This window comes from Sceloporus undulatus, chromosome 2 (assembly GCF_019175285.1).
Source record: "Sceloporus undulatus isolate JIND9_A2432 ecotype Alabama chromosome 2, SceUnd_v1.1, whole genome shotgun sequence".
Lineage (NCBI taxonomy): Eukaryota > Metazoa > Chordata > Lepidosauria > Squamata > Phrynosomatidae > Sceloporus > Sceloporus undulatus.
In genome coordinates this window covers 90,042,078-90,068,784 of record NC_056523.1, presented here as the reverse complement: position 1 = coordinate 90,068,784, position 26,707 = coordinate 90,042,078, and the positions used below count along the sequence as shown (strand labels likewise).

Below are 26,707 nucleotides of genomic sequence, written 5' to 3'. Positions count from 1 at the left end.
CTTAGAGGATTCTGGTCAAGAGAGTATAATGGATACTGATCTCTTCCAGGAAAGGCTACACTCTGTTTAAAGCAACATAGGAATGTGACAGTGTACAAAGCATGGACAGCCCAGGCCATGCATCAGTTAGAAAGGTTAACAGACCAATATGCTGCAGTTAGGTCCAGATGACTTGGAGATAAGTTGCAGCAAAAACTGATAGGGAACAAGTGTGTTTATAAATGCACAGCAGGGTCAAGAGCCAGTAAGCTGAACTCACTGAAGAAAAACGCTCACAGTCCAGCCACTGCAGTTTGTTCAGCAAGCTGGCTAAACAGAATTACCTGTTTGTACTTTTAGAAGGCAGTAGTGGCTAGAATTAACTAGATGAAATTGATCTACTAAACATGCCAGTCTGGTATAGTGATTTGAGTGCTGGACTATGACTCTGGAGACCAGGGTTCAAATCCCAGGTCAGCCAGGGAAACTCACTGAGTGACTTAGGGCAAGTCACACTCTCTCAGCCTCAGAAGGTGGCAACAGTAAACTCCCTATGAAGAAACTTTCCAAGAAAACCCAATTATAGACTTGACTTAAGGTTGTGTTAAATCGGAGCTTGAAGACATACAACAATCAACATGATACAGACTGACCATGTGTTACAATGGAGGTAAGGAAGAAACAAAAACACACAGTACTTTATTTGATAGTGCTGCTAAATAAATAATTTTTTTAAAAAAAACTTCAGTCCTGTCTGGATGGCCAGATAAATTGGTTTCACCACAAGGGGACCACATGACACAGAGCCCAAACTCTGTTCTAGTGTGAACAGACCAGATTATGTCCAGAACATTCAGCACCAGAACCAGGGTCTACCCCCCTTTAAACATGTTAAGAAACTCCATATTTGCTCCAGATTTTCCTGGAAGAACCGGAGCCCTCCATTCTGAAGCTGGGCAGCTTTTTGAAATGCACTCCTGTGAGCTGCCTTGTCTGTGAGCAGACTTGGGTCTCTCCTGGGAGAAAGGAGGCATACAAATGAAATAAATGAAATAACAATAAAATAATCCCGCTGTACTGCCCAGGGTATCTGCCATTGCCATGGTGAATTTGCTCTGAGGTCAGAAAGAAATGCCTAGCTATGTGATCATCACTGGGTGCCTGGCTCTGACTTCAAAGTGAAACAATGCACTTCTACGGTGGCCATACCAGGCAGCACAGTGGGATGCATGTGTGAACAGCTGCCTGATGTTGGAACAAAGGGCCAAAGTAATGGGGAGGTGGGGGAAGTTCCAGGACCAGGATACTCCATGCTGCCCCTGGAGTATCCTGGCAAGTGCAGACAGGACCTTTCTTCCCAGTTTGCTTTATCTTACCAAGAGATAGCCTGCAGTTATTACAGAAGGAAAAATTTGCTAGTACATACAATGTGTAAAGAATGAAGCTGCTGGAGATTAGATTCTACAGTAACTAATTACATGTTCCAAAGTTTGCACTTTATAAACACCAGATGGTAGTCTGCAGCATATGCAGGATGAATCATGTTGTAGATTATTAGGCTGCTGTAGGTAATTTATAATAATGCAAGAACATGAAGTTGTGCAAAGAATAAAATGTCTGATGAATTTGGGGATCACAGTGTAAGAGTTGGGGGACCTAAGACACTGTTTTCTCTTCATACGAAGTCTTCTAAAGTGATAAAGCATGCAGTGTGGTAGGACACAAACATTCACATGCTTCTCCATAGATCATGAAATTTTTAAAATCCAAACTAGTGTCACATATATAGTAATAGAAAATTTACCCAGTGCTGCCCATGTTGATATAAATGATACAAAAGTATGCAAAGATTATCACATCTAAAATCCTTAAAATGTGTTTCACATTCAGTTCCACATGGAACCAGAACCAGCAATATTCTTTAAAAGGAAGGCTGCTGACAGATTTTTGACTTTCACAAATATGCTTAGGACATCATTCTAGGTGTAACTGTCACATTTGGTCACAAGCGGCCCTAAACCTTGCATTCCAGAGCAAAAGATACAGAAATCCAAAGTGTATGTTCAGCAGGTGCCTGAAACAGCTATAGACTTGGTCCTAAACCTTACCAATGTCTTCATTAGATAACACACTAAGTTTGGTCACTGTGTGTTCAAGCAAGTATGTTCTATAGCACAACAGAAAAACACACACTTTAAGATATGGTATACCTCAATTAAGGAAGGAGTTATGTTCCTGTACTTTACTTCTTTAACAGAAAATGAGGTGCAGGCAGAAAAAATGTGAAAGACTAGGGATAGGTTCCTATATCACAAAAATGGAGAGTCATTCAACAAGTTTTAGCAACCTTTTAATTCAAAATTAACAATATGTGCATGTCAAATGAAACAACAAGATCAGATAAGCCTTGCATAAGTAAACAGTTTGAACCTTCTAGAGATTGCCTGAAGGCTCCTTCCAAAATGCATCCAAAGATGACTTTTAAAAAAACAAAACAAAACCCAGCCTTGACTTTTGCTACGATTTCCACTTTGGTGGCCAATGATAAATCTATGCTTTTAAAATATGGGGTGGTGTGAACTGGTGAGGCATGAGTATCTGCTCTTCTTTCTCCCTCTGTTTTGCTATTCATACATGCTCAGCAAGGGTTTCTGGAGGGAGCTGCCATTTACCGTGTCTGTTGTTGGCAGGCACACACAACTACAAGATTGGCTTGAGTAGTCCCTTTGTTTTGATTACTGCACTGGCTTACTGCAGAATGTTCCTACAATTCAAAATCAAAAGTCTGTGTCTCTCCAGATCTCCTTCATCTTCTTCCCAATGCCTAAGGAACTAGAAAAAACCCAGCTAGACAGAAGATGAAGTAGAAAAGTGGCAGGCTGAGTAGAGACATAAAAGACTTGTCAAAAAAAAAAAAAAGCTTCACTGTCAGAGGCTTTGATAATTTAGGTATGCCTGTATAGTGCAGATAGTAAAAATACCCATAGTTACTACTATGTTATTGCAATCTTTACTCAGGAAAGCTGACAACTTGCCATCAGCTATGGCTTGCTCAAGTCCCTTACCTGCCACAAGGTGGTAGTGGATTTCAGCATTAATTCCTTGATCCTGATCCAGGGCTCGGACTTGTGCAACCTCTGTGCCTACTGGAGCTGCATCCAGAATCTCTGCATTGTAATGGAGGTTGGTGAACTGGGGAGGATGATTGTTGCAGTCTTCAACATGGATCACAACTCTGGCAAAGTCTCGCTTGATTGGGCCCTCTTGGTCTCGCACCTGATTGTCAGAGGACATGCACATGTGAGTCTCTGTTTTAGGGAACAGAGGTTATTACCAAATGAAATCTTTCCAGTAACAGAATGCCAGGTGCTATGTGATAAAAGGTCAGCCTTTTTTTTGATATCATTTTTATTCCACTTTCATGCCACTGAAGAGAATTCTCAGGTGACTGAATCTATGGGTCACAACAGGAGCAGGGCCACTTGTATACCTCCATTCCTCATCCAACTTGTAAACTCATACATATACATATGTACAGAGTGAGATCTGGTGTTGCTACTAGAACAGAAGAGCAGTCTAAGATTTGGGTCGGAAGACCTATGTACATGTAGTATAGGATTCCAGAGAATATATTGCCTTTACATCCTGGGACTGAGGTCTCTCCTCCTTATCCCAGCTCATTCTGCAGATCTTTTTTTTAAACAAACAGGTACTTAGAAAGTCACCCTGTCCTTCCCACAAAAATATTTATATGGCTTTTGGGGCTTTTTTGATCCTTCAAATCAATATATTGTATTAGTTGTGAGCCATACTGAATCCTTGAAACAGAGCAGGGTATGCATCAAACAATCATATTGCTTTTTTTTTTTTGCGACTCACATACCATAACTGTCAATGTGTGCAGTGACATCGTTTGAAAATCAAGCCCTGCTACAGACATGAGTGCACCATTGCTGGGGTCCATCTGAAACAGCTTCATGCTTCTGGGATCCACGCTGCTCTGAAGGGTATAGATCAGTCCTTTCTTCTGGTCCTTGTCTGTTGCACCGACCCGAATGAATTCTGTCCCAGGTGGTGTGTCTTCAGGAATGTGCACCTCATACTGGTATTCCAAGAACTGGGGGCCATGCTGGTTGATGCCGATCACTCGGACATAGGCCTACAGAAGTATGGAGAGAAAGTGTGTAAAAGAGAAGGCAGATTCAAGTCTGGAATGAAGTGAATTTTTATATAAGAATACCATTTTTCCCCACACAAAACTTTGTCACAGATGTGTATTTAGTATGCCAGAGTCAACAGTGTTTGTTTGCATGTTCCTTACCATGTATATAAGCACATGTCTAAAATAGATACTCAAAATAGTGTACAGAGAGCCTTCTTGAACTTCCAACTTCAGACAGATATGTACAGGGGAACAGTTTGCTAACCAAACGTCAACTATGAACACTGCTTTTCTTACCTGTGCTCCTTCTTCATACTTACCCTCACAGCTCTTGCCAGTGTTTGTCCATTTTGACATTTAAACACAGCTTCAAAAGTGACTTTTTTTGGCTTGGCAATCCAGGGAACTAGAATCTAAGAGAGTAAATTCCCAAGCTCTGTATTTAAACCTATTTGTGGTGATTGTTTTGGATGATTTTATGCAAGTTTGGCCCCAAATTTGGGGGCAGAGCTGTTTGATGGGCCCTTTCCTACATTGGTAGACACTGGGTAACACTAGAAGACTGTCACCACCATTCTATTTTCCCACAATGCCTCCAAGAAGTGACAGCATATAAGGATACAGTTTAATAATAAATTAAACTGGCAGCTAGATCCAGCAGGAATGAATGAATGAATGAATGAATGGGAAAGACAAAGCAAGTGTCAGTGGGAAGAAGCTCTTCCAGGTTGCTGGGATTTTGGCAGCTGCCTAAGGCCGTTGGGTGTAGATGACAACCCTGACTTGATGACAGGATAACTTCATGGATTCTCAGGAAGAAACTCTGAAGTCTGTGTGGACAGAGAGGGAGGAGGAGAAGAAAGGGAGATATGATGCCAAGGAGAGGCAAGAACTAGGAGAACAAAAAAGGTGACACAAAATGAATGTTTGCCAATAAACTGGTTTGGTTGCACATTGGCTATGACAAATCCCAGAATTCCATAGCATTGAGCCATGGCAGTTAAAGTGATGGGTATGCTTTGGAGCAAATGTCAGAATTACAGGCTGGTGGGTATGCTTTGACTGAGAGTTCCTGTATACCAGGGGCTTGGACTAGATGACCCTTGTGGTCCCATCCAACTCTATGATTCTATGTGTAGCTCAGTTTCTGCTAGTTCTATTCTAGGGGCTCATTCCCACTTACATTGAAATTGGAGTGCTATTCGCATTCACTCTGTGTTGGTAAATCGATTACAAAAGGTCCCTAGTTCCCACTATGAAAGCGGACCTTTTCATTACCCCCTGTAATCGCTTCTTTTTTGGTGCAATTGTCATCACCACTAGTTTGCACTGATCAATATGCATGTCAATTATCTGTGCATCATCAGTGATGTAAGGGGGTCCCATGCAGACCCTTGCCATGCCTGGATCGCCCAATCCAAGCGTGGCAGGTGGGAGGAAGACCTCCTTGGGTCCCTCCCAGACCCCTGTCACCCTTGGATCACCTGATCCGAGCATGCCAGAGGGAAGGGAGACTCCCATGGGTTCCTCTCAGACCCCTGCCACCCTTGGATCGCCCAACCCAAGGGGACACTCCCAGACCCGTGCTACTTGACAGGGGAGAGGGAGAACCCCAGGTGTCTCTCCTAGACCCCTGCCACTCTTGGATCACCCGATCCATGCCTGGCAAGGGGGAGGGAGACTCCCAGGGGTCCCTGCCAGACTCTTTCCACCCTTGGATCACCCGATCCAAGCATGGCAGGGTCTTTTTTTTAAAAAAATTCATCAAAAATTAGATTTATTGGTTTTGCAACTACTTGCCTTTGAATTGAATTTCTGATGAATTTTATTTTAAAAAACAAAGTGGGGGGGGGGTGAATGGTGGATCTGTCAAAAATTGAGGAGGGATGGTAAATACCCCTCTGCCATTTGTCCCTCCCCTCCAGAATGAATCGATTCTGATCTGTCATTCCCACTTACTGAACTCGCTTCAGAATTTATTCTTCTGAAAAGAACCGCATAGAAACTACTCTCTGGAAAAACTGTGGGTTTTTTTTGTTCTTTTTCTGTTTTTGCTTTTGCCTTGCTTTATCATGACAGGATTTGATCACACTGTGACAGGAACCAGTTTCAAATGGGAATGAGGGTCATTTACACCGATTGGCAATTTGTTCTATTTCATAGTGGGAACAGGTGCTAGGAATCATATGAATAGAAATGAAGTGGATGGAGTGTGTGTGTGTGTGTGCGTGTGCGTGTACATATATCAGAAGAAACATAATTGCAAAAGCTTCCCCCTAGTAACAGGAACAATACACCCTTCCCTAAACATGCTGTCAAATGTTGCAGAAAGTTTCTTTTTATTTTATCTGACTGCATTTCATCACATAACCACCTCTTTTTTAAAAAAAAAACATGGCCTGATGCAACAACTCTCTTTCTTTTGCAAAATCCAGCTTGCTGGGATTTTGCCACAGCAGGTTCCACACATTCAGCAGTGACTGTCAGTGCCAAAGTAAACAGAGAAAGACATTCCTTGGAGGCTGGGAGAGTGCAAGTCGGCCAAAGATGGCAGACAATGACTCTTAGTGGCAGGACAAGGTTGTAGGACATTCAAAGTAGCATTGACCAACTACTGATTCATAGAAGAATGGCATTCTCAATCACTTCATCCCACACATTCCCATCTATAACTCTTATGATTATCAGTAAAGTACTGATCTGATTAGAACATTGCTGAAAACCTTGTTTTAATAGGTGAACCTCCTTCTGAACCTTCCCAGCACTAGACAAAGAAGCTAGATGCCAGAGCCAAAAGGCATAGCTATACTGAAGCTTGGAAGGAATGTATTGCATGTGATGTAGTTACCTGTAACAAGTTGCTTTTTAGGTAAAAAGGGTGTGATGAAGGACATGTCTACATGGGCCATGGAGTGTGTCCAGAGGAGGGTGTCCAAAATGGTGAGGGTTCTGGAAACCATGTCTTATGAGGAGAGGCTTAGGGAACTGGGCATGTTTAGCTTGAAGAAAAGTCAGTTAAGAGATGATTTGATAGTCCTCTATAATTTTATTTTATTTGTTTATTTCAAGGATTTATATCCTGACTTTGTTCTACAATAGGATTCATTGTATAACTATTTGAAGGGGTGTCATATTGAAGGTGGAGCCAACAACTATCAGGTCAGAATGCACAGGAAACTCATTGAAATCCATAAACACCTGGGCAACTTCAACAGGAAAGAAGAAACTCTTAAAGTAAACCAAGTTTGGCTACCAGTCCTAAAAAACACCAAAATCAAGACCCAGCAAATGCAAATGAAAACCACTCGGGGGGGGGGCAGCAGACAATGGATCATTAATTAAATAGATACCCTGAGGTCTTGCCATTCAACAACTGAGCAATACACAGATTGCATGTAAATCACTTCCTCTCAACCAACACTATATATACTCCATTCTCTTCCATGCCAGCATTCTCTGAAAAGGCTAGCCACAGAAACGCCAGGAATAAACTCTTCTAGAACATGGCCTCATAGCCCATAAAACCCACAAAAAATTAAAAATAATAATTACTTTTTCAGCTTTGTAATTAGAAATAGAAACATAAATAGAAAATACTCTATAAACACAGTAACAAGTAATGATGTGTTACTTTTAAAAAGCAGATTTCCAAATTCTGGTCCAAATTATAAATATTAGGTCATTTTGACCTTCTCTAAATGCCATGGCTGCTAGCAAAAAAGCTCCTACATTGCATTCAGCTCTTCCATGTGCTGATGAAATTTAGAGTCATCAGGTTATGGCTGCTAAACTAGTTTCAAAACATTTAGTTGTGCTCTATGGTGATGTTTGAATAAATACTAGAGAAGCAGGTGAAAGATGAAACCTTTTTCTGTTCCTTTTCCAGCCATGCCAGCTAATTTCTTGTTGTTCCTCTGCGACATTAAGTGGGCTCTAACTTGTGGGGACCTGATGGATGAGAGATCTTCATGACTTTGCAAACTCAGGACCATGCTTAGAGATGTGAAGCACACCCAGACAGAAAAAAATGGGGAAAATGTGTTTTTCTTGAGGATTTTCTTTGAAAGAATAGGGGGAAAAATCAATTATGGAATACTTTCTTTTAGAATGATGACTAAAATGTTTAAGAAAAGGTGTTAATAAAGGCCCACTCTGCAGAATTAATGCAGTTTGACACCACTTTAACTGTCATGGCTCCATCCTATGGAATCCTTGAATTTGGAGCTTGTTGTGGCGCCAAAACTCTCTGATAGAGAAGGCTAAATATATCACAAAGCTACAAATCCTAGAATTCCATCACACTGAACCATGGCAGTTAAAGTGGTGTCAAGCTGCCCCAGTTGCAGTCCCAATATCATTTCTAAAATGTCTATAAGACTTGTTTAAGACTTCATACAGTGTCAGTTCAATACAATTCCTTGTCTTTGTTTCTTTTACTTTGTTTTTAATAGGAATTAGCATGTTCTATTTGCCTGACACTATGGCAAACTAGAGGAGACAAAATAGTTTTCTTTGTTTCATTAATGTTGATAGTTTCCTGTTACAGTGAGATTTTTCTTTCCCCCCCAAAAACCCAAGAGGTTCCTTATAGGTCAGGGGTCCCCTACAGCTCAGGGCCTTATAATTCCATTTGTAACAACAACAACAACAACAACAACAAAAGTTCAACTTATTATTACATTCTGAATAAAGTGTACTTTTAATATATCAAACACAATTATTATATGCCAAAACCAAGTTATATACAATGCATTTTATGTTCTTAAAGTATCACAATGACTTATAATGTAAAGATGTCTAATACTGCATTTTAAATTTTTTTTGAAAATGTCATTTCCCCCCAGACACCACTCGCTGTCATCTACTTTACTGAGTATTACAAATTCTGCCACATACATACAGCAGGCAACTGCAGAATTTTTAATTCTCTCATTACTAGAGTACATTAGCATCTGTTACAGAAGGAGCCCTGGTGGCGCAGTGGTTAAATGCCTGTACTGCAGCCATTCACTCAAAACCACAAGGTTGTGAGTTCTAGACCAGCAAAAGGGCCCAAGCTCGACTCAGGCTTGCATCCTTCCGAGGTTGCTAAAATGAGTACCCAGACTGTTGGGGGCAAATTAGCTTACTTGCTAATTAGCGTACTTGCTGTTCACCGCTATGATCTTTGGAATAGCAGTATATAAATAAAAAAACCAAACAAAAACAAATTGAAGAAAGAATGACATCTCCTGGTAAGAATGCTCCTCTTCTTTTTATTCTTTACTGTGCTCCCAAATTGGATATTCTCACTGACCAAGAGATGAAAAAATGTTGGTTCTTGTTCTTTCAAAGTACTTGCATTAAAAAGAGTGTTCATTTTGTTGTTCCTAATTCAGAGGGGAAAGACAGTATTGGGCACCTTTGAAACCCCAATGACACCTACAATCTAAGAAGATAGTTTATAGTTTTTTGTGGTTTTTTCGGGCTATGTGGCCATGTTCTAGAAGAGTTTATTTCTGATGTTTCGCCAGCATCTGTCGCTCGCATTTTTAGAGAATGCTTGCCTAGAAAGAAGTTGGGTATATATATACTGTGTGACCCTGGGAAGGCAAGAGTGATTTGCATGTGTATTGTTCTGTTGCTAATGGCAGACCTCAGGGTAGGAGACTCTGCAAAAGAGGATTAGTGTCTGCTTGATTAGTGCTCATTGTCTGCTGGGAAACCCTTGACCCTGGGAGATTTCTCATTTGCATTTGTTTAGTCTTAATCTTGCTATTTTTCAGGACTGGTAGCCAAACCTTGTTTACTTTAAGGGTTTCCTCTTTCCTGTTGAAATTGTCCAGGTGTTTGTGGATTTCAATGGCTTCCCTGTGCATCCTGACGTGGTAGTTGTTGGCATGGTCCAGAATTTCAGCAGACACCAACCCTCTTTTGCAGACACTCTTACCCCAAGGCATGCCATTAGCAACAGAACAATACACATGCAAATCACTCCTGCCTTTCCAGGTCACACAGTATATATATACCCAGCTCCTTTCCAGGCAAGCATTCTTTGAAGATGCCAGCCACAGATGCTGGCAAAACGTCAGGAAGAAACTCTTCTAGAACATGGCCACATACAGTGCTCCCTCGGGTTACGAAATTAATTCGTTCCGCGGCTAATTTCGTAACCCGAAAAACCTTCGTAACCCGAATTGCCATAGGCGCTAATGGAAAAAAAGCCGCGGCTCTGCCGCGGCTCCATTTAAAACAGCGCCAGGGTTTTTTTCGTAACCCGAAAAAACCTTCGTAACCCGAAACAATAAATCCCTATGGGATTTATTCGTATCCCGAAAAATTCGTAACCTGGGTAATTCGTATCCCGAGGTACCACTGTAGTCCGAAAAACCCACAAAAAACTATGGATGCTGGCCTGAAAGACTTCGACTTCACAAAGATAGTTTAACTCAAGTACGGTTTTCTAGTGGTGATTTTTTTTAATGACAGCTACAACTCTGTATCTAATGCCCATTCTCATTCTTATTGAAGATCCCTATAGATTACCAAAGGATCTGAAAGAGGTTTTGTGGATGCTGACCTGTGTCTTGATGATGCTTGATCCATCGGTGACTTCCACTGTGAGGTTGTAATTGGATCTTTTCTTTGCATCCAGGGCTCTTGCAATGACAATGCTGCCAGTGCTCTTCTCAATATCAAAATCCATTTGATCGTTACCACCTTAGAAAAGAGGAAGAAAGGTTAGAAGGCAGAACTGGGAAGGATACCAGGTGTTTGAATACCAGCATCTCTTTGGAGGATGAACCAGGTGGCAAACAATTCTCACAGCTGGTAGCATTTGTAATAATCCTATTCACGGAATCTGATGAGAAATATCTAGAGTTTAGGTTCTCAAATTATGGGGTGCCTCCACTAAGGGGTGTGTGACAGTTTCTCAAGGGTTTCTCAAGACTCAGATTAGCTGACCCTCCGGAGAGGGGTAGTGCTTGGAACACGTTTTCAGCATCCCCTTCAGCTCAGACCACATGGAAGGAACTGAGAGGAAGAGAAGAAAGTGAGTTGCGGGGCGGGGCGGGGATTGTGTGTGCATGGCACTAGTTTGGGAGGGAGGAGGAGCAAAGTTCACTGTCTTTCATTCCCCTTTGCTCTTTCCACAGGCAAAATCCCTGGACTGGTGGAACTTTCCCTTTGTTCTTTCCATAAGTAAAATCCCTCATTTTTTTCTTTGAAAGGAACAAAAATTATCCTTTTCTTTCTTTTCCTTTTGCTCTTTCTAAAGCCAAAATCCCATATACTATCTCAAGTGAGAGGGAGCCCCAACGTGCTTATGTAGATGTAGAAGGGTGCCCAGGATGAAAAAGTTTGAGAACCACTAATCTAGAGGAGGTAGTAGAACAGTGTAAAAGATGGGTGTAGAAAATGTCTATGAAAGGCTTCTGTTGTCACAATTGATCTCAGGAGTTTATCACATGGGGGGAAGTTGGAAGTTTAAATGAGCTTTATCCAGTGAAAATTGCACAGTTACTATAAAAGTGCAATTAAGATTTTCACACATAGCAGTCATTTTCCCGGGAATAACACCAGGGAATAACCAGGCAATAAACAGCAACAAATCATTCACAAGATTTTCCCATGAACAATTTGTTACTGTTTATTGCCTGGTTATTCCAGGGTTAATGGTGCTTTAATCACTTTTGATTGTGACGTCATGTGAAAATCTTTATTGCGAATGTGTGCAAATGAGTGATTTTCATGGGATATTCCTGGGAAAATGGTACTTTAATCATGACGTCGTGTGAAAATCTTAATTGCGAATGCACAATTTTCACAGGATAAACTCTGTTTACACTTCCAGTTGTCCCCATGTGACAAACTCCTCTGTGTCCAATGACTCTATGATTAGGAGTTCCAATTGGTGAGTACCACTGATGTGAACAAGCTGCCTGGCAAGTGAGGAAGACAACTTGTCTTCTCGATCCCTGTCCTTCCTGGCTGGTGGCTCAGGGAGAAGATGCAATTAGATCTCAGTTACTATAATTAATGCACCTCTCAAGGAAGGTAATATTTGATCATGTTTAAAAGAAGTGGTGGTATGACTACTTCTTAAAAAGCTCTCCCTTAATTTAAAAGAAAAAAAAATCCCGCTGCACTTAAATAACTACAGACTAGTTTCAAATCTCCCTTTTCTGGGCAAGGTAATCAAGAGGGCAATTGCTTTCCAACTCCAGGAAGTCTTGTATGATATCAATTACCTGGACCCATTTCAAACCAGCTACAGAACCGGATATGAAGTTGAGACTGCTATGGTCACCTTAGTGGATGATCTCTGCATGAGAATTGACAGAGGGACTGTGTCCCTGCTGGTACTTTTGGAGCTCTCAGCAGCGCTGGATACCATTGACTATGGTATCCCACTGGAACACCTGGGGGATTTGGAGGCACTGTGTGGCTCCTACATCTCAGGAAGATTCCAGATGGTGGTGCTTAGTGACAGCTGCTCTTTTTAAAAAAGAGCTGTTATACAGCATACTACAAGGTGCCATTCTAGCCCCATTGGGAGAGATTATCCGAAGGTATGGGGCAGTATGCTGATGACACCCAAATATATTTCCCCATTCCTTCAAATACAGCCTCAGCTAATGAATGAATGCCTGGAGAAGGTAATGGGATGGATGAGGAAAAACAAATTGAAGCTGAATCCAGACAAGACAGAAGTGCTTACTGTCAAAGGTGCTAACCTGGGTTTGGAGATGTGTCAACCAGTCTTGGGTGGGATTACTCTCCCCTTGAAAGACTGCTGTCACAATGTGGGGAGTACTTCTGAATCTGTTGCTCCAAACACTGAGATAGATACAATGGCCAGGAGTGCTTACTATCAGCTTTGGCTGATATACCTAGGACTGGAGGACCTAACGATGGTAGTGCATGCACTAATAACATTGAGGGTGGACTTTTGCAATGTGCTGTACATTGGGCTACCTCTGTATGAAATTCTGAAACTTCATTTAGTTCAGAACATGGCAGCCAGATTGGCTACTGGGACATCCAGGAGTGATCATATTACACCAACATTAACATCACTCTACTGGCTGCCAATTCGTTTCTGGGCAAGGCACAAAGTATTGATTATTACTTTAAATGCCCTACATGGTTTGGATCCAGGTTACCTATGAGATCACCTCCTCCCATACAGCCCCGCCCATACACTCAAATCCTCTGGGGGACATTTACTCCAGTCAGCCAGTGGACCTTTTCTTCAGCCTCTAGACTGTGGAATGGCCTGCTAGAAGAGATTCAACAGCTGAATACACTGTCCAAATTTAAAACGCCATTTAAGACTAATCTCTTCAGGCAGGCCTATCCAGATGATTTTTAAAATTGTACATTTTAAACAATGAATTTTAAATATAAATTGCTTTAATATACATATGTGTCTTGTTTGGTTTTTTTTTAACAGATATATGTTGTGTTCTCAAGTCATGTATATTTGTTGGTCTGTTGTTGTTCCCTCTCTTGATCCATGGGAAGAGGCAGATAAGAAATAATAATAATAATAATAATAATAATAATAATAACAACAACAACAACAATAATAGTTTGCCTGAATTTTTTTCATTGGTTTAAAAATGTAATGCCACAATGTCATTCCAGGTGAAGGGAAGGAACTTAAATTAACCAGAGGAGATTGGAGGACATGTTCTCCTGAGAAAAAGGAGTATCTAGGCAAATTGGAAGGGGAGAGCAAATCTGTTGGCTTCATTTCGGGTGTGATACTTAATCTGCCCCCTCTGTTGGGACCTGCCTCAATCCCTGAAGGAATCCTGCATTCCAGTCTCCACTGCTCTCTTCAATTCCTGTAATGCTTGTGACTGAGTCAATTAAGGTCTAATCTGCACTGTAGAAGTGATCCAGTTTAACATGTCTTTAACTGCTATGGATCAATGGTATGGAAATCAGGGATCTGTACTTTTGTGAGATATATTTAGCCTTTTCTGTCAGGTTCTGTTGCCACAACAAACTACATATCCATAGCAACAAAGTATAAATTCCATAGCATTGAGGTATGACAGTTAAAGCAGTATCAAACTGCATTATTTCTTCAGTGCAGATGCAGTCTAAGCTTTATTTACTCTACAATAGCAAAGAACCTGACCAACATGTTTCTGAATACTGGTAGTTGTTAGGAAGCCCTTGCTCATTTTCTCACAATTTGTTTAGTATGGCCCAGTACATACCTGCAGAAAAAGGTGGGTTGGCAGTGGCCTGTTTTCTCTCAGAGGGATGCCACCGCAGCCAAACTACCCAGTGTCCCTTCACTCCAAAAAGAAACTGCCATTGCCATCCTCTGAGGCTGAGAGAATGTGACTTGCCCAAGGTGACCCATTGGCTTCCATGGCTCAGCAGGGATTTGAACCCTGGTCTGCAGAGTTGTAGTCCAATGCTCAGACCACTAAGCCATGCTGGCTAGCCTAAGGCAAAATGCAGTACATTCCTAGGCATGTACAAATCAACCTAACTGTCTCCTACAGTTCTTCCAGCTAGATGTATATGCTTGTTTGCTCCACCATCTGCTGGACAGTCTTACAGGATCTTTTTTCTCCCCTGACTACAGATTTTGTGCAGATTTATTTGTATGCATTTCTGTTGGTATAACTGTGAAGTTGTTGTTGCATCATTTCTAATTTATGATGATCCCAAGTTTGTCTTTGCCTTCTCTGAGGCTCAGAGTGTGACTTATCCATGGCCAAGCAGGGATTTGCACTCTGCTCTCCAGAGATGTAGTACAGTGCTCAAACTGCTATACTGTTCCGGCTCTGAAGACACATCAACAGAGCATTTATTTTACCCTCCACCCTTGCTACTGAGATATTTTTTTTCTGTACAAATTGAGGTGCACGCACACACACACACAAATACTTGATCTAAAACTAAAATTTATTTCATTATAATACTAGTGTTCTGGACTGGAGAATGCTGCTTCTTGCTATCCACCCCTTTGTGGATCCACCCCATCCCTGTGTTCAGCCTTGCCATGTATGGGATCGTTTTTTTTTAAACAAACAAAAAATAGCACTTTTTTTTAAAAGGTCCCAACAATTGCTTTTTGCTATTAGGTTACTTATTTTGTCCTAGCAAACATAATGCCCAGGATTTTTTTTTTAAAAAAAGTTCCATGCAATGCTAAGTGAATCATGGTGAAGCAAAAATGTATTCTGGTCGTCAAGTAAAATTCACCCTCTTTGGAGGAGCATTAGAATTCTCATTGGGGTCAGAAAATACAACTGAGTACCTTATTCCCTAATCCTAACCTGACTTTACTGCTACCCAAAATCCTAAATCCACTGGACATCGCAATGTTTTTTTATTTTTAAATACACTACCATGAGGTTTTTTTTTAATGGTGCATGTGGGTTAAATATGGGAAGAAATGGAATGGAGCATTTATAGAAAAACGAGGGAAAATGGAAAGCCTGAAAAACAGTTTCTGCAACTGAATTATTTAAGCAGACAGGTAAGGGCACTGTCTGACTTGTGCTATAAATCACCTCTGCAGACAAGTGAAATAGCAAGAATGCTAGCACTGAGGGGAACTTTTGGCTTGGAATTCAAGGTCAGCACTGTGTGTGAACGTGCAATGTCATTTGCTGTAATTCTGTGGAAGAATTCCATGTTTTCTGGGGAAGCCATGCAACACTGAACAAATGCAGAAACAGACGCCACTCTCATCAGGAATTTGCTCGTGCTCCAACCCAGATGGTAATGAAAGAGCAGAAAGGGAAAGACTGCCATGTTAATACAATTAAATCCAAAGAAGTGCACACTGATTCCTTACTTGTTGTCCTTACATTTGCATTGTGTGCAAAATGTGCCTAGAACCATTAAACAAAAAGATATGTGTGTGTGTGTCCATTATATGACTCTCTTTACAAGTTTATTTTGCTAACTAGAGCCAGCATGATGTAGTGGTTTGAGTGCTGGACTATGACTCTAGAGATCAGGGTTCAGTTCCCAGCTCAGTCATGAGAACCACTGGCTAACCTTGGGCAACTTTCATTCTACCAGTCTCAGGGGAAGGCAATGGCAAACCTCTTCTGAACAGATCTTGTCAAGAAAACACCATGAAAAGTTTGCCTTAGAGCAGTGATGGTGAACCTTTAAAGAGACTGGGTGCCTGAACTCAATGGCATTTCTGGGGTGGGTGGGACTTCCACAGGGCAGACTTCTGGGGTGGGATTTCCAGGGGATGGAACAGTAGCTGAAGTCAGCAGACCAAAACACCCTGCAGAAATAATCAAGTTTGGCAGTGCTAGTGAATCCTGGGAATTGAAGAATAATAATAATAATAATAATAATAATAATACTTAATATAAAATTTATTTATTACCCTGCTCTCCAATGAGATCGAGGTGGTTTACAACATTAAAATATAAATACAATACCATAAAATCTCTCTTAAACCCATCCACCATAACCCAAATTATAACAATAACTATAATAAAACAATACAATTAAAATGTTTTAAACAAAGCAAACAGAGTGTCAATGGGAGGCGACTGAGTCATTAATCTGGGAAGGCATGTTGGACAAAATCTGTCTTGAGAGATTTTATTGTATTGTATTTATATTTTAATGTTGTAAACCACCTCGATCTCATTGGAGATGTGGGATATAAATAAATTTTACAGACTGTTCTGTTTCATAGACTCATAGAATCGTAGAGTTGGAAGAGACCACAAGGGCTATGCAGTCCAACCCCCTGCCATGCAGGAACTCCCAATCAAAGCATCCCTGACAGATGGCCATCCAGCCTCTGCTTAAAGACCTCCAAAGAAGGAGACTCCACCACTCTCCGAGGGAGTGTTTTCCACTGTTGAACAGCCCTTACTGTCAGGAAGTTCCACCTAATGTTCAGGTGGAATCTCTTTTCCTGTAGCTTGCATCCATTGTTCCGGGTCCTGTTCTCTGGAGCAGCAGAAAACAAGCTTTCTCCTTCCTCAATATGACATCCTTTCAAATATTTAAACAGGGCTATCATATCACCTCTTAACCTTCTCTTCTCCAGGCTAAACATCCCCAGCTCCCTGAGTCATTCCTCATAGGACATGGTTTCCAGACCTTTCACCATTTTAGTCACCCTCCTTTGGACACGCTCCAGTTTCTCAATGTTCTTTTTGAATTGTGGTGCCCAGAACTGGACACAATATTCTAGGTGGGGCCTGACCAGAGCAGAATACAGTGGCACTATTACTTCTCTTGATCTAGACACTATACTTCTATTGATGCAGCCTAAAATAGCATTGGCCTTTTTAGCTGCCGCATCACACTGTTCACTCATGTACAACTTGTGGTCTACTTGGACTCCTAGATCCCTTTCACACGTAGTTTCATTCAGCCAGGTGTCACCCATCCTATATCTGTGCATTTTATTTTTCCGCCGTAAGTGCAATACCTTACATTTCTCCGTGTTGAATTTCATTTTGTTAGCTTTGGCCCAGCTTTCTAGTCTATTCAGGTCATTTTGAATGTTGATCCTGTCCTCTGGGGTATTAGCTATTCCCCCTAATTTGGTGTCATCTGCAAATTTGATAAGTATGCTCCCAATTCTGTCATCCAGGTCATTGATAAAGATGTTGAATAACACTGGGCCCAGGACACACAACCCCCAGAATTGACCAGCCTTGCTTACTGTGAGAAATTTTTTCAAGCCCTGAGCACCAGGCTATTTTTTTGTGTCTCCAACAGGCAACTTCTTTCTGATGCAACTTACAACTTTCAAATTTCACAGGATTTTGTGAAAATATGCAATAGAGATTAAAATCTTCACTTATTTGCTTACTGTACACGAGAATGAACAGTTTCAAAAACTTCATCCTATTGGACAAAACTACAATGGTTTTTACATACTTTTTGGTGATTTTTTACAGTTGTTAAAGCCCATATTCTTCCTAAATTTCATTTGTTAAAAAAAATTCAGACACTTCCACTGACCACTACAGGACCAAAACCATTGAAAAAGAGCATAATTTAGAACAGATAATTGGTTTCAATAAGTTAAGATTATTTCCACAGGCAACTGGATATTCACGTCAGAAGGACTTGCTAGACGTAAGACACTTATCATATTTTAATAAAATGTGTTTTGCCTATAATGCAGCTGATCTTATTTCATTTACCTATAAACTTAATTGAGAAAGCATTTGGGCAAATCAAGTGTTCAAAAATAGTTTGGGAGACAAATTTTAACATGAAGATCTCTGATAAAGCTTTGCACATCATTTGGCTGAGTTTTCCATACAAATCAATTTCGGCCCTTTTTATAGTAAGCGTTATAAAAACTGCATGTGGAGGCACCTCTATCCAACTGAATAGCATTAGTATTATTTATGCTTTGTATGATAGATACTGAAGAGATTGTGGGGAAAGGCCCTTAGAACATATGTGGATTTATTGTTCTATGGTCCTCCAAATTTGGAAGGAGGTCATTTCCTCCATTTGTCAAATGATAAGGCAAGATATCCTGTTTTGACTGAGCCAGTGTGATGTAATGGTTTGAGTGTTGGAACAGGAATCTGTTAGACCAGAGCTAAAATCCCAGCTTTGCCAGAGAAACCTGCTGGGTGGCCCTGGGCAAGTCACACTTTCTCAGTCTCAGAGGAAGGCAATGGTAAACCTCCTCTAATAAATCTTGCTAAGAAATTTCTAGCCCAAAACAGACCAGTCAAAAAGTGTGGCTTTTGGCTGCTTTAAAATTTTCACAATAAACCCTCAACATGATGGTTCAACATTTTCTTGACATGGTGGAGAGAGACAGACAGGCAGGAAGGAGCGGCTTGAAGTCACCCCTACCAAATACGGATTGGGGTTGCAGCAACCATACACCGCAGCCTCAATCCACCTTGAACTCGGCTGAAAAAGGAGCAAATAAGATCCGCTCCTTTTTTGGCCAGGGAAAAGCTGACTTTGCCGGCCCTGCCACAGCCCCATGATGGCTTCGTGACATTCCAGCAGCATATGGTGTGTAAATGCTGTGCTGCCAAAGCATCATGAAGCCGCGCACATCTGGACAGCCATTTGACTTTGTGATGTGGGTGTCTAAATGCTGTGCTCCAAAGCCGCCAGGATGGTGGTGTAAAAGGACTGCCTGTTTGGGCCCAGTGTCTAAATGTATCGAGACATATATAGGAGAATAATGTGCATTCTACTCCACCCTGATTTCCTTGGATGAATGGTTGCAAAGATGATTAATAAACCAAAAACCTCTGTTTTCAACTTAATCAATGTTAACCTCAACAGAAGAGCAAACAAGGTAATGATAAAACGCAATAAATTAGTGGACTCACTGAGTGAATATAGAAGCTAACACCCCATATAGTACACAGGGGCTGATACGGGAGGAAAGATAAATGCTGAGATTAAATTCCAAGGAAAATACCTTTAACAGGACACAATGCTAGAAGACAGTCCTAATTCAAAGTAAACTTTCTACAAGCATTGTCAATTCTGTACTGTGTTGATTCTTGTTCTGCTTTAATTGTATTTGTACTTCATTATCCATGCCCAACTGAACCAGACAAAGACGTATTCTTTGGAGCTGCCTAGAGAAGGGCAATTCTTGCATGCCTACACTTTATCTGCCTTCAGGGGTGGCTTTGTTCTACAGAAGAAAAATAACTAGCCTCCAATGTAATGCCAGGAAATAGGAATTATATACTCAAAGATCAGCACAGCTGAAAGATACATCAAAGATAATGTCATCCAGGACTCACTCTGCTGAAACCATCCTGATGGATTCCTTTGGTGAAGGAATACTGACTGCATGATGTGCAAGGCTTTTGCAGCAACTCTGTGAACACTAGCTGTCACAGAGTTTGGGCTGAGATCTTAGCCAAAGTCTCATGGGACTCGCATGTTGTGAGGGCTATATAATGGGCATCACATGTGTCTTTGGCCATGCTTGTCAGGGCAACAGCACAATTCACCCATCCTCTCTCATGTTCCTTTTTAGATGACTAGCTTAAGCTGGTCATTTTTTGGGGAGCTGTCTCTCTTGGGGGCAGAGTGCTGTGCCTCCTGTAGGAGGTTTTGTATTGAGTTATAACTCCAGTTATTAGAAGGGCTGTACAATCATCTTTAAAACCCAGTAGCCCAGTAGCTCAGTTTGAATGTTTAGTATAAGGGTTAAGTCAACATGCAGGGAAAAGTGCATGCTTCCCCCTGTATCACTACTCTGTTCATGTGAAAAGTAACAGGTCTGAAGAGGACAATCTCTCATATCCATGAAGACTTGCAAGATAAGCAGAATCATAATTTTCAGGGTTGTCTTGAGTGGAGAGCCTCTACACATGTAAAAGCCTCTCCTCTTCAGGCCTACATACAGAGAAATGTCTCTTCTTCAAAGCCTTTACATATGTTTTTGTATGTGTCTGTATGTGCCTTCAGGTTGCCTATCAATTTATGGTAAAGCCATGAATTTCATAGGATTTTCTTAAGCAAAAACCACTCGTAGGTGGTTTTTCTAGTTCCTTCTTTTGAAATAAACCCTACAGCACCTGGTATTTGTAGATGTCTCCCATCCAAGTAATAGCCAGGGCTAAACTTGTTTAATTTCCAAGATCAGATGGAAACTGGTGCCTTTAGGGCATGTATTTAACCTTAAAAAAGAGGAATGCCTGAAAAGAGCTAGAAATCTGAGGTTTCACAAAGTATAAATGGCCCGTTCCGCACAGGCAAAAAGTACGTGCTTGGCACGTACTAGAGTTACGAAAGGGCATCCCTTCCGGATGCCCTAACCCTCATAAATGCCGAGCACGTACAAAATGGTGGCGCCCTATACACATGGGCGCCACCATCTTGACATTCCGGATGCTTAGCGTCCATACGTCCCCCTGTGCTTGCGACATCACGAGTGCGCCATTTGCGCACTTGTGCATCGCAAACGTGATGCGAAAAGAAGCCGCTTTTTGCGGCTTCTTTTTCTGCCACTGGGAACTCTCCCCGTTTGGAGGCTGAGGCTTCCCAGCAGCAGAAACGGAGGTGCTGGCAGACCGCCCTTATTGGGCGGGCTGTAAAGCGCCAACAAGACCATTTTGCATACTGCCCCCATTACATCTTCTCAGTAAGTTTACTATCTCCCAAAAAATAATTTTTAAAAAACATATTAGTCTTTCTGCCAGATGATCTAATTCTTTTATTTATATATTTCTACAAAAGTTAAGCAAGATGTGTGTCTCTTGGTGAGCTTGAATATACGAAATGTATTTCAGACTAGTGGGGCAAAACAGCAGAATAAAAAATACATTAAGCCTATAGATTATTTCTAAGGAACTGCCAAACACTGGTAGTAAATATCTTCAAACTCATCATTTAAAGACTTCCAAAATCCCTTTACTCCCCTCCCCAAAAGCTGTTTTGTTTTTATTGCTGTGGGGAATAGGTATGATTACCGCATATTTCCTGTGAACCACAAAGATGTGTTTTTGCCCGTTCGCAACACAAGAATTTTCATTCAGTTTGGGAAAGTGCCAGGAATACCATTTTGCAAATTATGATAGGTAATACAAGAACTTCAAAACACTTTTGGTGGGGTGCCTGCTTGTGCCAACCTGAACACTGTTTACTGGCAGTACTGAGGGCTTGACTCTAATAAGCCTGCTGTCTAAAATACACAGCCTTTGTTAGCTTGGACCATGTACTGTATGTACCAATTGCCTGGAGAGCAGAGGTAACATTTTGTCAGCACAGAGTCACCTTGAAGCTAATTCCCGAGTTGTGTGCCACTCACCTGTGATGTTAAACCAGAGTTGGTTGAGCCCAACCTCCATGCTTATCACTCCCACCATGTGGTTCACTGGGTCTGTTTCCATGACTGCAAAGTTGAAATGAGGTTCATCAAAAGCTAGTGGCTCTGATGAAAGGGGAGGCTTAGGAATCCAACTTATGTGAAGCCTCACATTGGAGGAAAGTGGGGGTCTGCCATTGTCAGTCGCTTTGACCTGCCAAGAGAGAGGAGCACCAGTTTACAAAGACAAATGGACAAAAAATGCTGAATTTTCATACTGCTGAGCTTCTTCCATTGCTTTAAATTGAATGTCAAAATCAAAAGGAAATCAATATTGTTTTCTAATATAACATTGGCCATTGGTCTTTCATAGTTAATATATTGGTCATTTTCCTGTTGCCACCATCAAATACAAGAAACCACTGTATGCAGGCAGGATAATTGTATAACTGCAGTATGGGCCAGCATTATTTTTGTTCTCTTCAAACTAGCTGATCAGTTCTACATTGCAATGGCACCTTTTTCATCACATCTTCCAGTTTAGTGAGAATCAGGGGCAGAGATTAAGAGAGTTAATTTTTGGACTGCAGTTCCCCAAATCCTCCAACCAACCTGATCCACAGCCAAACTAGCATTAACCTTTTGGAGTAAAACTTCAAGATAAGTTTTCCAAGCTCTGTTCAAAGGCATGCCCATGTGAGTTTGTATCATATACAAAGGCAGCTTACAGCAACTTTGAGACTGAGATATGTATCTGATCTTGTCAACTGAGGGGTTTGACAGACCAGCATTATACACCAGTGTGGAGGTGGCATGGGGGCATGGCGACTGCATGCAGGCCACCCCGACTCTGCCCCCATTCCACCCACCTGACCATGCACTGTGCTGAAGAAGTGACAAAAAGTCATGGTGGCAGGTACAGCACCCTTTCTGCAGTGCAAAAAGGAGCTGCTTTTTGCTGCAGAAAGGCCAGATTGCGGGTGCGGCATCTGGTTACTGTGGCCCAAATCCGGTGAGGGCCTTAGGGGCCGTCTATTAAGCCCCAGAGTCTCTGAAAGCTTATGTTAAAAGTTTCTTTCAGTTGTCTCAAAGGTGTTACAAGATCTCTTTCCAAGAGCTGATAAGGGTCCAAAACACTCTGCAGAAATAATCCAGTCTGTGATCACTTTAACTGCCCTGGCTCAATGCTAGGGAATTTTTGGAACTGTAGTTTTGTGACACATTTAGCCTTTTCTGTCTCAGACCTCTGGTGCCACAATAAACTACAATTCCCTGGAATTCTGCAGTGTATTTTGGACCAAGGTGACAAGGAAACCCAATATTGTTGTAGTTGTGGCCAACATCTCCGTGGGTGAGTGATGCACTTCTTCCTCTCCTTCTATAATCTTAATTTAATTTAGGCTGCAGTCACAGAGTACACTGAAGCCAAATAAAACAGACAAATGAGTTATTTGTCACCTGCAGAGTATGCACTCATCTTGTTCGTTTCACAGCTGGTATTCAAAAGCTTTTTGACTATAGTCTGGTGATACAATATATGTAGCAAAACCACTACCATACCACTTCTAATATGTGAAGAAAAATGTATGATTTCTCTTCCACCTCCATATCTTTCTAGTTTTCACTTACCGTCAGTATGTTATATTCTTGGGCAGGAAAAGCCTTTCTGGAGAATACCATGCCAGTCACTGGATGGATTGTAAAGAATCCCTCATTGTTTTCTTCAAGGCTATAGGTAACTTGGGCATTTGGCCCTTCATCACGATCAGCAGCAATCATCCTATACACTGGCAAAGGAGTTTCAGATGCTGATTTTTCTGGGAGCTTAACCATGAAGAATTTTTGGGAGAAGCTGGGAGCATTGTCATTGACATCCATGACCTGGATTACTATTCTACTGGTGGATTTCAGTGCTGGATCACCATTGTCTGAAACAGAGATCTGCAAGGAAAGAACAGAGTATTCTCTCACAACTCAAGAAAAGACAGTATATATTCATTGTGATCTAGTGCAGTGGTTCCCAAACTTTGGTCCTCCAGGTATTTTTGACTTCACCTCCCAGAAGCCCAGCCATCTTAGCCAACAACAGGAATTCTGGGAGCTGAAGTCCAAAGCATTTGGAGGACCAAAGTTTGGGAAACACTGATCTAGAGCATACAGATGTCCCTACCTTGATAGGTAGGTAGATTCTTGTGGGTATGGCTTTACAATAACTTGTTTCTCTGCATTAGAGACTGAGGGCTTCTCCAGACTAGATAAAAGCATTGGGGTTTGGTGGAAGTTGCACCTGTACTTATTTAGTTATACAGTCGGCCCTTCTTATACACGGATTTTTTATACACGGATTCAAGCATACACGGTTTGAAAATGTTCCAAAAAAGTATAAATTTACCTTGATGTTCCATGTTTTATTAGGGACACCATTTTGCTATGTCATTATATTAAATGGGACTTGAGCATACACGGATTTTGTTATACACGGGGGATCTTGGAACCAAACCCCAGCGTATAACAAGGGTCCACTGTAAAACTGTATGATATACCTCCTTTTCCTGTCTGTTTCTCAAGAGTATCTGGGACTAGTCATGACTTTTTGAACCCAAGGCAGTAGCAGTTCCACCTTTCCTAGGAGTTTCCAATAGAGACAGGCGTAACATTACACATATATATCCATTATTTGGGTTCCTCCTGTATGTCTGGGTGGTCTGACTGTTGACATGTTGAATGAGAGTGTAACTTTTGCCACAGAGGTTTTCTTCTGACTTTCCTTCCTTCATTACATTTCTAGTTACAAGTCTGAATGTTCCCCTCCCCATCTGCCACTTTCGTTTATGATTATAGTACTAAAGAAGTATAGCACTTTGGCATTATGATCATAAAGGTAAGTTGTCAGGGGATGAGGAAGAGGGAAGGGAACCCTGCCCATACCAGTTACTCACAACTTAGTCAGGAAAAAAAACTGGAGAAAGCACAGTACAAGGCATGAAGGAGCAGCGCCCTAGTGCAGACAGCCTGCTCACACTTTGCCTGCCCCTTTGCATGGGCAGGTGAATAAACCAGGTAGGGGTAACTTAGCATAGCACCTAACTGCAGAATAATAGTTTATTGTGTCCAAATGCACCCGAATCACAAGCAAATTTTAAACCATGCTTTGTTTTTAGTTTGTGAATTCTGGCTTGCTGTTAAGATTATAAATTCTTTTTTGCTTTCAGCCAGGCTTTGCTGCTCATTTATTATTTAGTTAATAAATAGAATTATTTACATAATTTTATTTAAAATTATTTAAAGCAAGAAAGAATCCTATCTTAACAATGTTGGGTCTCTAGTTCTTGTTCGTCTATGATGGTCATTATCTCCAGTCACTGGCCAAGCTGGCTGATGATGTATGTTGTTATAATGCAAGACATTGGAGGCCCTGGATTGGGCAACTGCATAGCAGTGCAATTTTTCGAAGTCAGGTGTCTCTTTTCTTAAAGGCCAGGAAACCATTTGGCTCCTATATCTTGCACAGTTTTGCAGCTACTTTCGGCTTCAGTTAGAAGTCAAGCCACTATGCATTTCTAAGGCTGGCACTGGGGACTAAATTCAGACAAATGCAGAACAAGCAATTATCATTTTAGTGCTTTTGAACCAAAAGAGTGATTCTACTTCCTTGGCCCCTGTGTGCTCTGACTTGCAAGGGAATGTTCTTTGAGGATTTTTTGAAAGGAAAATGCCAACCACTTGTAAGTGAATAATGCTAATTGCAGCTTCATCATCACTCACTTCCAAGATATGTTCAGCCTTGTATTCACGATCCAGCTGCTGAGAAGTGGTATAAATCAGACCTGCCAAGAGAGAGAGAGGAAAAAAAAATTGTTGGATCCAAATACTGTAGTCCACATGATGCCATACATCAACACTCACCTGCTATACCAACGTGAGCCAATCTCAAAGGTGATGCCAACCTTGGGCAAATTAATGCCACAAGCAAGAGAAGTTCATAGTTAAAAACACTTCCTGCCTCCTAACCTAACCAATCTTTCCACACTTTCACATGAACAGAGATGATTTATTTCCTTCCTCTTTCAAATGTTCAGTATTAATCTTGCTGAATTATATCCTCAGATCAACTGATTTTAGCATTTCTACTCCTCAGAGACACCATTGCAGATTTTTAAATGGTGAGAACAATGAAGGGATTTCAGTTTAGCACAGATATAAAAAGTTGCTTTATGCCTTTGGCCTATCCAGCTCAGCATATTCACATTCAACAACTTTTTGAGGAGTCAGAATGGGTTTTTTTTCTGCCCTATCAGATGCCATTGAACCTCAGACCTTCTGTATGTAAACCATACAACTGAGCCTTCCTCAATTAATTACTGAAAAGTTCAAATGTATGCCTTTAAAATATATAATCAAAAAACAAGCAAATACCTCACTAGCATATGTGTAAAGGCATGAAGGAGATCATTTTGCATTTCAAACTGATTTCGGCTTTTCAGGGAGAGATGAACAGTTGTGGTACTCACTCTGAGTTCTGATTTGGGACACTGCAGATACATCTAGATAGCCCTTCCAGCCCCTTCCAACTCTATGATTCTGTAATCTACTGTCTTTAACTCAGTGTTTGCTTTTCAGGAAGCTAATCCTGGTATTTCAAAATCTGTCTTCAGGAAATAATCCAGAGCCTTGAACAATTCCTTATGAAATCATAAGCACATACACACTTACTTGAAAAACTTGGCCAGCTCAAGAAATCTGACCCCATACCTCCACCTTATCCACAATGGTAGCTACAGAGAAGGGGCCACCATTTGCCCACTGGG

General features: G+C 41.2%; 1 protein-coding gene across 1 annotated transcript in view; it reads right to left on the bottom strand.

Moving 5' to 3' along the window:
* Window positions 1-26,707, bottom strand: part of FAT2 (FAT atypical cadherin 2) — a 152,833-nt gene that overhangs the window by 47,361 nt on the left and 78,765 nt on the right. The window contains exons 4-9 of the mRNA XM_042453782.1: window positions 25,665-25,726; window positions 23,529-23,840; window positions 21,903-22,113; window positions 10,701-10,840; window positions 3,863-4,138; window positions 3,045-3,255 (exon numbers count right to left, since the gene is read on the bottom strand). Coding sequence (XP_042309716.1) covers window positions 3,045-3,255; window positions 3,863-4,138; window positions 10,701-10,840; window positions 21,903-22,113; window positions 23,529-23,840; window positions 25,665-25,726 — 1,212 coding nt within the window. The remainder of the gene's footprint in view (window positions 1-3,044; window positions 3,256-3,862; window positions 4,139-10,700; window positions 10,841-21,902; window positions 22,114-23,528; window positions 23,841-25,664; window positions 25,727-26,707) is intronic.